Source organism: Bufo gargarizans, unplaced genomic scaffold (genome assembly GCF_014858855.1).
Source record: "Bufo gargarizans isolate SCDJY-AF-19 unplaced genomic scaffold, ASM1485885v1 original_scaffold_1526_pilon, whole genome shotgun sequence".
In the NCBI taxonomy this organism is placed as follows: Eukaryota; Metazoa; Chordata; class Amphibia; order Anura; family Bufonidae; genus Bufo; species Bufo gargarizans.
Window position 1 is genome coordinate 52,996 of NW_025334397.1, and position 12,712 is coordinate 65,707.

Genomic DNA, 12,712 nt, shown 5'->3' on the forward strand with positions numbered 1-12,712 from the left:
GTACAGCCATGTGCCGAGCATAGCGATGCTCGAGCCGAACAGGTATTCGGCCAAGTATGAACTCATCACTACTGTACCAGGTCCAGCCGGTCACATGCCATGTACCCGGTGTTGTCCCTCTCCTCTGTTTCTGACCAGGGCCTCTACTCTCCTCTCGGGTCTTCAGCTTTAGACCATGCACTCCGTGGCTCTATAAGAGCCAATGTGCACCCCTTTAGTCTTCCTGCAGATCTTATCGCAAGTCACCTCTGCCTTCCCCTAGGGGGGTTCCCGAGCTTTAGGCTTCTAGCTTGCTAGTTTACCCAGTGAAGGTGTGCTATTCAGACTGTCTGCCATGTATTGAACCTTTGCATTTTAACTGCTAGTGATGAGCGGCAGGGGCAATATTCGAATTTGCAATATTTCACTAATATTTTGTACAATAATCGTCATATATTCGCGAATTCAAGAATTCGTTATCATTTTCAAAAATCGACAATTCTATATTCGCAGAAAGCGCGCGCAGTACAGGTGTGGGTCTGCAGAATATAAAAAATGGCTTAATATGCAGATAGAGTGCTCCAATATATTTGCGATTGCGCTAATCGGCACTAATGATGCAAATATTTTGGCGAAATACGTGAAACTTCACATTTTAGCAGGTCTGACTACATACAGTGGGATGCGAAAGTTTGGGCAACCTTGTTAATCGCAATGATTTTCCTGTATAAATCGTTGGTTGTTACGATATAAAATGTCAGCTAAATCTATCATATAGGAGACGCACACAGTGATAATTGAGAAGTGAAATGAAGTTTATTGGATTTACAGAAAGTGTGCTATAATTGTTTAAACAAAATTAGGCAGGTGCTACATGTGGTCGCTGTTGTTGTCAGTTTATTGATTCCAAAACCTTTAGAACTAATTATTGGAACTCAAATTGGCTTGGTAAGCTCAGTGACCCCTGACCTACATACACAGGTGAATCCAATTGTGAGAAAGAGTATTTAAGGGGGTCAATTGTAAGTTTCCCTCTTTTAATTTTCTCTGAAGAGTAACAACATGGGGGTCTCAAAACAACTCTCAAATGACCTGAAGATAAAGATTGTTCACCATCATGGTTTAGGGGAAGGATACAGAAAGCTGTCTCAGAGATTTCCGCTGTCTGTTTCCACAGTTAGGAACATATTGAGGAAATGGAAGACCACAGGCTCAGCTCAAGTTAAGACTCGAAGTGGCAGACCAAGAAAAATCTCAGATAGACAGAAGCGACGAATGGTGAGAACAGTCAGAGTCAACCCACAGACCAGCACCAAAGACCTACAACATCATCTTGCTGCAGATGGAGTCACTGTGCATCAATCAACCATTTGGCGCACTTTACACAAGGAGATGCTGTATGCGAGAGGGATGCAGAGGAAGCCTTTTCTCCGCCCACAGCACAAAAAGTGCCGCTTGAGGTGCCGCTAAAGCACATTTGGACAAGCCAGCTTCATTTTGGAACAAGGTGCTATGGACTGATGAAACTAAAATTGAGTTTTTTGGCCATAACAAGGGGCGTTATGCATGGAGGAAAAAGAACACAGCATTCCAAGAAAAACACCTGCTACCTACAGTAAAATATGGTGGTGGTTCCATCATGCTGTGGGGCTGTGTGGCCAGTGCAGGGACTGGGAATCTTGTCAAAGTTGAGGGACGCATGGATTCCACTCAGTATCAGCAGATTCTGGAGACCAATGTCCAGGAATCAGTGACAAAGCTGAAGCTGCGCCGGGGCTGGCTCTTTCAACAAGATCTAGATTACGTCTCCTATGCCAGGGTAAACAATCCGCAGAAATATACTGCTCAGAATTTCGGAGATGGGCAGCTGATACTGGTTGGAATGATGCTGCGCTCCGAAGTCAATTTTGCCATGGTCTTTCAGAGGGATTGAAAGATGCATTCGCCTTTCATGAAAGGCCTATTTCTTTGGACTCTGCTATGTCTCAGGCCGTTCGTATTGACAGGCGTCTTAGAGAGATCTCTCCTTCCTGTCATACTCGGTCCCAGGACTGTGCAGCGGTCCCATTCTCTGTGCAGGGGTCTCAGTCGCTGTCAGCCCCTTCTGAGCAGGAGCCCATGCAGCTGGGGTTGATTGCTTCTGACAATAGAAGATTCAGCCCGCATGGGAGGGTTTGTTTTTGTTGTGGAGGTATTAATCATTTGGCAAATATTTGTCCCTCTAGGAGATTCAGGCAGTTCTCTGGGTATAATAAAGAAACAAAGAGGAAAAAATCTTTGAAAAATGTTCCGTCTGTTACTATTGGCAGGGTTGAGGCGGAGATTGAAGGTTTTCCATTTGCTTGTAGTTCCCGTTTTGTCCTGCCGGCTAGGGTGGCGCTAGAGAGCAAGAACATTTTTTGTGAGATTTTTGTGGATAGTGGAGCAGCGGTCAATCTCATTGATAATCACTTTGCGATAACTCATGGTTTCCAGGTGTGCGCTTTGAGAAAGGATATTCCTGTGTTTGCTATCGATTCCGCTCCACTTTCTCAGAAGTCATTAAAGGGCATAGTTCACAATATCCGTTTAATTGTGAGTGATGCTCATGTTGAGGATGTGTCATGTTTCGTCCTTAGCGGTTTGCCGACTCCTCTAGTGTTGGGGCTACCCTGGCTCACTAAACATAACCCCACCATTGATTGGCAAGCGAGGCAAATAAATGGTTGGAGTGACTTTTGCAGAGAGAATTGCCTCACGACATCTGTTTCTGAGGTTGCTACTAAGACTGTACCATCTTTTCTCTCTGAATTTTCGGATGTCTTCTCTGAGAGTGGAGTTCAGGATTTGCCCCCGCACAGGGAGTACGATTGCCCTATTAATCTCATCCCAGACGCCAAGCTGCCTAAATCTCGTTTATACAATCTTTCCCAACCTGAGAGGGTCGCTATGCGTGCTTATATCTCTGAGAGTCTGAGAAAGGGACACATACGACCCTCAAAGTCACCTGTTGCCGCTGGTTTTTTCTTTGTTAAGAAAAAAGATGGTTCTTTAAGACCTTGTCTGGATTTCAGGGAGCTGAACAATATCACAATTCGTGACCCTTATCCGCTTCCTCTGATCCCGGACCTGTTTAACCAGGTTGTTGGGGCTAAAGTCTTTTCCAAATTAGATTTAAGAGGGGCATACAACCTGGTCAGGGTCAGAGAAGGAGACGAATGGAAGACGGCCTTCAATACCCCTGAGGGCCATTTTGAGAATTTGGTTATGCCTTTTGGTTTGATGAATGCCCCAGCCGTTTTTCAGCATTTCGTGAACAGCATTTTTTATCATTTGATGGGAAAATTTGTATTAGTGTATTTGGATGACATTTTGATTTTTTCTCCCGATTTCAAAACTCATAAGGAACATTTACGTCAGGTCTTGCTCATCCTGCGGGAGAATAAATTATATGCGAAACTGGAAAAATGTGTGTTTGCGGTTCCAGAAATTCAATTTCTGGGGTTTCTTCTCTCCGCTTCTGGTTTTCGCATGGACCCCGAGAAGGTCCGCGCTGTGCTTGAGTGGGAACTTCCTGAGAATCAAAAGGCGCTGATGCGTTTTTTGGGCTTTGCCAATTATTACAGGAAGTTCATTTTGAATTATTCTTCTATTGTTAAACCACTCACTGATATGACCAGAAAGGGGGTAGATTTTTCTTCTTGGTCAGTAGAGGCGCGTAAGGCTTTTTCTGATATCAAGGAGAGTTTTGCTTCCGCTCCCATCTTGGTGCAACCTGATGTTTCGTTACCCTTCATAGTTGAGGTTGATGCTTCTGAGGTGGGTGTGGGGGCGGTCTTGTCTCAGGGTTCCTCTCCTGCCAATTGGCGACCGTGTGCCTTTTTCTCAAGAAAACTCTCCTCCGCAGAGAGAAATTACGATGTGGGAGATAGGGAATTGTTGGCCATCAAGTTGGCTTTTGAGGAATGGCGCCATTGGCTAGAGGGAGCCAGACACCCTATTACCGTATTTACTGACCATAAAAATCTGGCCTACTTGGAGTCAGCCAAGCGTCTGAACCCGAGACAGGCCAGATGGTCGTTGTTCTTTTCTAGGTTTAATTTTGTTGTCACGTTCCGCCCTGGAGTTAAGAATGTGAAGGCAGATGCCCTGTCACGTTGTTTTCCGGGAGGCGGGAATTTTGAAGACCCGGGTCCCATTTTGGCTGAAGGTGTGGTGGTCTCTGCTCTTTTTCCTGAATTGGAGGCAGAGGTGCAGGCAGCCCAGTCAGAGGCTCCTGATCTTTGTCCTCCTGGGAGGTTGTTTGTGCCTCTCGCTTTAAGACACAAGATTTTTAAAGAACACCACGATACGGTCCTTGCTGGGCACCCGGGGGTAAGAGCCACACTGGATCTCATCGCTCGGAGATTCTGGTGGCCTGCGCTTCGTAAGTCGGTTGAGGGTTTTGTGGCAGCCTGCGAGACTTGCGCTCGTGCCAAAGTCCCTCATTCACGGCCATCAGGTCCTCTCCTTCCCTTACCCATTCCTTCCCGTCCTTGGACACATCTGTCCATGGACTTCATAACGGACCTGCCTCGTTCCTCGGGGAAGACTGTGATTCTGGTGGTGGTGGACCGTTTTAGCAAAATGGTGCATTTCATCCCTTTTCCTGGTTTGCCCAATGCTAAGACGCTGGCGCAGGCATTTGTTGATCACATTGTCAAACTGCACGGTATTCCTTCAGACATAGTCTCTGATAGGGGCACGCAGTTTGTTTCCAGATTCTGGAAGGCTTTCTGTTCTCGCTTGGGGGTTCGGTTGTCATTCTCTTCTGCTTTCCACCCGCAGTCGAATGGCCAGACAGAGCGCGTCAATCAGAATCTGGAGACATATCTGCGTTGTTTTGTGGCGGAGAATCAAGAGGATTGGTGTTCTTTTTTGTCCCTTGCTGAGTTTGCTTTAAATAACCGTCGTCAGGAGTCCTCTGATAAGTCACCATTTTTTGGTGCATATGGGTTTCATCCACAGTTTGGGACTTTCTCGGGAGAGGGGTCTTCTGGTTTACCTGATGAGGACAGATTCTCCTCGTCTTTGTCATCTATTTGGCAAAAGATTCAAGATAATCTAAAGAGCATGAGTGAGAGATATAAGCGTGTGGCTGATAAGAGACGTGTGCTTGGTCCGGACCTGAATGTTGGTGATCTGGTGTGGTTGTCTACCAAGAATATCAAATTGAAGGTTCCCTCCTGGAAGTTGGGTCCTAGGTTTATTGGGCCTTACAAAATCCTGTCTGTCATCAATCCTGTTGCATACCGTCTTGATCTTCCTCAGACTTGGAAGATCCATAATGTTTTTCATAAGTCCTTATTGAAACCTTATGTTCAACCCATTGTACCCTCGCCTTTGCCTCCTCCTCCGATTATGGTTGATGGGAATCTTGAATTTCAGGTATCTAGGATTGTGGATTCTCGTCTTGTCCGCGGTTCTCTTCAGTACCTTGTTCAGTGGGAGGGGTATGGTCCTGAGGAGAGGATGTGGGTCCCAGTGACGGACATTAAGGCCTCTCGTCTCATCAGGGCTTTCCATAGGTCCCATCCTGAGAAGGTGGGTTCTGAGTGTCCGGAGTCCACTCGTAGAGGGAGGGGTACTGTCACAACCAGACAGCTGAGAAGCTCTGACAGAGGCCTTTCAGAACCTCCTCCTTGAATTTCTGTGTTGTGGTATTCAGCTCCTCCTCTCGTCAGCCTCTCTCAGCTGTCATGTGTTAATTGCTTCCCTTTAAATTCTTCCCCAGAAGGCTTTTCTGAGCGGCTTATATTACTTCCTGGAGTGTGTGTGCACGCTGATCTGTCCTCCTGTTTGCTTCAAAGCTAAGTGTACCTTTATCTGTTAATATCTGTTTGCTGGATCCCAGGTGACCCTGACTCCCTCCGTATCTTGTGTAGGGAGCCGGTGGTCGTGTCCCCTCACTATTGTAGGGTGCTCAGGGCTTTATAGTCAAGGTTCGTGGATATGCAAACCTACACCATTCGGATCTTTGCATAGGCTGAGCAGCCAGGGAAAGTGGCAGGTCTTCTGCAGGGGTCTCCCTTGGTTCCTTAGTTTTTGGATCCAGCGAGTCGTTTATACATGTTGCTTTGCCTTATTTCCTGTACACCGTCCATGACACTCAGTCCCCAGACCTGAATGTAATTGAAAATCTGTGGTGTCACTTAAAGAGAGCTGTCCATGCTCGGAAGCCATCAAACCTGAATGAACTAAAGATGTTTTTTAAAGGCGAATGGTCGAAAATACCTTCAACCAGAATCCAGACTCTCATTGGAACCTACAGGAAGCGTTTAGAGGCTGTAATTTCTGCAAAAGGAGGATCTACAAAATATTGATTTCATTTATTTTTTGTGGTGCCCAAATTTATGCACCTGCCTAATTTTGTTTAAACAATTATAGCACATTTTCTGTAAATCCAATAAACTTCCTTTCACTTCTCAGATATCACTGTGTGTGTCTCCTATATGATATATTTAACTGACATTTTTTATCGTAACAACCAACGATTTATACAGGAAAATCATGACGATTAACAAGGTTGCCCAAAATGTTGCATCCCACTGTATTACTGATTGGTGCACTATGTATTGTTGTGACATCACAGCACTATGTCTGTAGCATGTTTGTATGGACAGCAGAACCTATCACACTGCCTAACACTCTGCACTGCAACATCTACACTATATCACTATCTAACCTACACTGACTATCTCCCACTAACTATCTGTATTATATATATAAGCTAACTAACTAACTATCTAATGTAGTGTGGAAAGCACAGAGCACAGCAATGTCACTGCTCTCTTTCTCAGAACTTTAAAAAAACTGTAGAAAATGGCTGCTGGGGAGGCTCTTATATAGTAAGGGGTCGGCAACTTTCCTAATGGTTGCTAGGGATGTTGCTAAGTTCTGACAAAGACATTTCAGCCTTCTCATTGGCCCACAAGCAAGAAGCAGGGAGGGATCATGGGTTCAGATAAAAAAAAATCTAGAATATTCGAAAAAAACTAATATATAGCACTATATTCTAAATATTTGCGAATTCTCAAAGTGCCGATATTCACGATTAATATTTGCTATTCGAATATTCGTGCCCAACACTATTAACTGATACTCAGCTGCCTGCCCTGACCTCAGACTTGTGTGTTTGTGACCTCTGTAGTTCAGCTGCCAACTATACCAGGAGTAATCCAAGAGTAAGCAGTCTGGTGGGTCCCCTGCAGTGAGTACTAGATCCCTGTAATGGGGTTAAAGAGTGAAAACCAGGGGATTGCTAGGACAAAGCCCTTAGGGATAACACACAGCCAAACCAGTTATTTGGCACATTGGATCCACAACCATTGCCCATTACAGTGACTTTAAATTTATATACCTCATGTCAAAATCTGGAAGACAGAATGTAGGTAGCTGTAGTAGTGCAAACAGCAGCGGATGCGCCAGTCGTCCTGCCAGTAGTGGTGTCTAGTGTTGAGCATGAATATTCGGAGATCTGAAACAAAGGCCATACCACTCCTAATGGAATAAAATCCACCCCCCTCTTCTGACCCTGCTGGGATTCTATGGGCCTTTTCTCATAGAGATGAGGCTATGACTGCATATCTGAGGTTAATAGACATTACCGTCTACTGGATATTACCTTTTATACACTGGTTACTGAGAGAGTGCTTCCTACACACATTACTGTTTCATGTTCTTCACACGTTATCAGTATTCGTGGTGGAAGCTGGTGAGGAACAGTTAACTAGCAACGCATGGTCCCGTTCGTTCATTCTTTTGTTTATAAGTGTTATACCTGTCTTGTTATGTACTATATATTTACCTCAGAAAATTCTGGCCGACGGAATCCATAAAGATGTGTCATTTCCATAATTTTGCTTAGAACATACGAAACTTATATGTAACTGCTTATTTTGCTGAAATACTTGCACTTATTTTGTATGGAAATTCTCTTTTACTGGCAAGAATGGGCAGAGATCTCAACAGACTCTTTAATTTGCAACTGTACATGTTAATGATTTGTATGCCTATAAAATTCTCTTAAATAAAGAATTTACAAAAAAAGAGCTTCAGGGCGAGGACAAAGGTTAAGAAAATAAAAATAAAAAAGAGACAAAATTGAATAAAGCCCTAGGAGACCTTAGTCACAGAGTGCATAGATAAGGAGCCCATCAGCTCCTGGTCTAATGGAAAAGACAGAAAACCCAGCATGTCAGCACTGTACAGAAAAAAGGATGCCATATTTTTAATAAAGACCAATTTAAAAAATAATTTTTAGCTCAAAATGAGTACAATGCAATAATTTGCCACCAAAGGTGTACATAGTCTTTAACCACTTTACGTCCGCCCATAGGATATAAACGTCCTATGGGTGGACCTCTATTTCTGAAAGCACGTTTTAAAACGTCCTTTCAGAAATAGCAGCTGCACGCTAATCGTGCAGCTGCTGATCGGGTTGCCCGCTGTCAGTGACAGCAGGGCAACCCAGAGATAAGGCAGGGACAGTTCCCAGGTGTCCCTGCCTTCCGGATCGCTGCAGACACAGCGCTCACTGCTGCAGACACAGCGCTCACTGCTGCAGACACAGCGCTCACATGTGACCGCCGGGACCGGAGCGTGCAGGAGCTGTGTGAGGTCTTACAGAGACCTCGATCAGCCCTGCTCTGAGGCTGTACAACGCAGAATCACGCTGTACAGCCTCTCTGGGGGGTGCATTTCTTCTGTAACTGGGGCTACTATGTCAGCCCCAGTTACAGGAGAAATCAACAGTGAAAAAAAAAGAAAAAGTGAAGCAAATGTCCCCCAGAGGTCTTGTATGACCTTATGGGGGACGAAAAGTGTAAAATAAAAATAAATAAATAAAGGGTTGAAAAAAATAAAATAAAAAAAAGTTTCACATGTAAAAAAAAAAAAGGTCCCCAAGTAAGGAATAAAAAAAAAAATTAAAAATAGAAAAAATAAAATAAAATAGACATATTTGGTATTGCCGCGTCCGTAAAAACCAGCTCTATAAAAATATCACATGAGCTAACCCCTCAGGTGAACACCGTAAAAAAAAAAAAAAAAAAACGGTGTCAAAAGAAGCAATTTTTGTCACCTTGCATCACAAAAGGTGCAACACCAAGTGATCAAAAACGCGTATGTCCCACAAAATGGTACCAATAAAACAGTTACCTCATCCCGCAAAAAATGAGCCCCTACATAAGAAAATCTCTCAAAAAATAAAAAAACTATAGCTATCAGAACATGGACACATTAAAACATAATTTTTTTGTTTCAAAAATGCTATTATTGTGTAAAACTTTAATAAATGAGAAAAAGTATACATATTAGGTATCGCCACGTCCGTAACAATCTGCTCTATAAAAATGTCACTTGACTTAACCCCTCAGGTGAACGCTGTAAAAATAAATAAATAGAAACTGTGCTAAAACAACCAATTTTTTGGTCACCTTGCCCCATAAAGTGTTATAATGAATGATCAAAAAATCATATGTACCCAAAAATAGTACTAATAAAACTGGCACCTTATCCCCTAATTTCCAAAATGGGGTCACTTCTTGGGAGTTTCTACTGTAAGGGTGCATCAGGGGGCTTCAAATGGGACATGGCATCTAAAAACCATGTGGAGTTCCTTTTCTTCTGCGCCCTGCCGTGTGCCCATACAGCAGTTTATGACCACATGTGGGGTGTTTCTGTAAACCGCAGAATCTGGGTAATAAATATTGAGTTTTGTTTGGCTGTTAACCATCGATGTGTTAAAGAAAAAATTGGATTAAAATGGAAAATCTGCCAAAAAAGTGACATTTAAAAATTTGATCTCCATTTTCCTTTAATTCTTGTGGAACGCATAAAGGGTTAACAAAGTTTGTAAAATCGGTTTTGAATACCTTGAGGGGTGTAGTTTCTACAATGGGGTCATTTATGGGGGTATCCACTATGTAGGCCCCACAAAGTGACTTCAGACCTGAACTGGTCCTTATAAAGTGGGTTTTGGCAATTTTCTTAAAAATTTGAAGAATTTCTTCTAAACTTCTAAGCCTTCTAACGTCCTAAAAAAATAAAATGACATTTCCAAAATGATGCCAACATAAAGTAGACATATGGGGAATGTTAAATAATAAATATTTTATGAGGTATCACTTTCTTTTTTAAAAGCAGAGAAATTAAAATTTAGAAAATTGCAAATTCTTCACATTTTTGGGTAAATTTGGGATGTTTTCATAAATAAAGGTGAAATATTTTGACTCAAATTTATGACTATCATTAAGTACAATGTGTCACGAGAAAACAATCTCTGAATGACTTGGATAAATAAAGGCGTTCCAAAGTTATTACCACATAAAGTGAGATATGTCAGTTTTGCAAAATTAGGCCTGGTCAGGAAGGGGGCAAATGGCCCAGATGGGAAGTGGTTAAACTAAAGATTTCATTAAATTCATTTTGAGCCCAAATCGTAGGTGCTCCAATGGGCCTGAAAAGTGGTATATTATGACACATATACCACTTTTCAGGCCCATTGGAGCACCTACGATTTGAATTTCATGAAATATTTAGTTTAAAGACTATGTACACCTTTGGTGGCAAATTATTGCATTGTACTCATTTTGAGCTATTTTTTTTTTTTTATTGGTCTTTATTAAAAATATGGCATCCTTTTTTCTGTACAGTGCTGACATGCTGGGTTTTCTGTCTTTTCCATCAGACCAGGAGCTGATGGGCTCCTTACCTCTGCACTCTGACATTATAAACACTCATAGCTCAGTTTTTGCTCAGAAGAATGTGGCTTAAATAAGTTTTTATGACCTCTCAGTAGTTTAGAGATAAGGTTTATTAGATGACTAGCACTAAGTAGAAGTGAAAGTAATGTACCAGTCACACAGCTAGAAAAACAGTTAACCATTTCTGACAGAACAGATCAATATTTTTAATAAACGCCAATTGAAAAAAAAATATTTTTTGCCAAAAATGAGTAACATGCAATTATAAAAATAAATTGCTTCCGAAGGTGTACATAGTCTTTAAACATAAAAGTGAAAATGAAAGATCTGCTGATCACTGTAGTTCTGGCTTCTAAATCCTCTGGCAATTTTTCTAATTTAGGTGCATCTCCTAAGTTCTTTCTCCAGCACATTAGACTTTTTCCCACCATCCAAACCTTTAGTAGCAAACTGAAATCCAACCTCTTCAAGAAACTGATAACCCCATTACAAAACTATATAAACATCTTCTACCCTCATGTAGGTTTAACAGAAGAACCAGTCATCTCAGATTTTGGAACATTGATTGTTGGTGTAAATAAGACTTTGACCTGCGCTCCTCCAGGAAATTGCCCTGTGAAATCTTTAGCTTTCCTGTGGAAGAAGAGTAATGTGGCTGGAATCTGGACGAATTTATCTACAATTACCTTTACCCCATCTATAGAAGATGACCAGGAAACCATCACATGTGAGATTACAAACTCCAGGGGGAACACAACTCAAAAACTCATTCATCTTAATGTTGACCGTAAGTACAATACATATTAGTTATTCACATTCGTCAATTCCCCAGCATTGCTTCGTAAGCTTCCACAAGTTTTTCACACCAAGCAATGGAGACTATTATTCAAGCTCATATAGTTTGTCATGTGGTAAATTAAACGTATAATGAAACATAGAAAAAATTACTTGTAAGAATTAAAGTAGTCATACTTACCTTATTGATCTGTTGCTTCTGCTCAGCTCTTCCCCACTCCCCCATTGGTTTCATCTTCCTAGCTTTTCTTGACCCAGGAAATGTGACCACTAATCCAAATACTTCTGCACAATGGTAACTCATTTCATCCAGGGACTGGCTTAGTGGTCACATTTTTATGTTGAGTAGGACCAGGAAGTAGATACCAGTGGGGGAAACAGAAAGAGTCTGGATGACAGTAGCCAGGGATCAATGAGGTGACTGTGGCTTCATCTTTTTCTCCCATAATCATCCAGACTATCCCTTTACCACCTACAACCCTTACAAAAATTTGAAAGTAATGGAAATGTATAAAAATTCCTAAATGTTTCTTTCAGATGACTTCTAGTATCCATTCTTATTTTTGGTGGAACTTTAGAAAGTAAAATTCACCCTAAAGGAGCTTACGATGAGATGACAGACCTCAATAGCTTAATATCAAAATGTAACCGCTAGTTAACACAGCCATTACCAACTGGGATACAAGGGTCTTGTTTTCCCTCCTTTCCATGCCCATTGGGTTGGTTCCCCCATACCCTTGCTTGTCACAGTTAAGGCGCCACAGAGAAGTAATAATTTACAGGTTCTCACCATCCTTTTAAAAGGATACAATCAATCTGGTGAAACAATATGGTCACAATCCTACTAATATTTAGACTTTTAGAAACAGTCATTAAAAATGATCCAAAAATGAAATGATATTTTCACAAAAAATGCTTGCTTTTTGCGAAGGAGAAGGGAAATATCATTTAGGGTTCATGCACACGAGTGTAATTGCTTAGTGTCTGTAGTGTAAACTGCATTGACTTGAATGGGTCCACAATCCGCAAGTTATGGCCAAAGATAGAACATATTCTATCTTTTTGTGATGTGGAACCATGGACCTGGAAGCCCATGGAAACCCCTTGTAGTGCTTTCCTGGGCTTCTGATCCGTGCCTCCACTCCGCAAAAGATAGGTGAATTCCTATCTTTGGAAGTATCTTGCGGATTGCAGACTCATTCAAGTCAGTGGGT

At 42.0% G+C, this 12,712-nt stretch overlaps 1 protein-coding gene across 1 annotated transcript in view; it reads left to right on the plus strand.

Moving 5' to 3' along the window:
• LOC122923372 (sialic acid-binding Ig-like lectin 7) overlaps positions 1–12,712 on the plus strand; it is a 54,761-nt gene that overhangs the window by 15,752 nt on the left and 26,297 nt on the right. Inside the window, exon 4 of the mRNA XM_044274162.1 lies at positions 11,227–11,490. Within this exon, the coding sequence (XP_044130097.1) occupies positions 11,227–11,490 (264 nt within the window). The remainder of the gene's footprint in view (positions 1–11,226; positions 11,491–12,712) is intronic.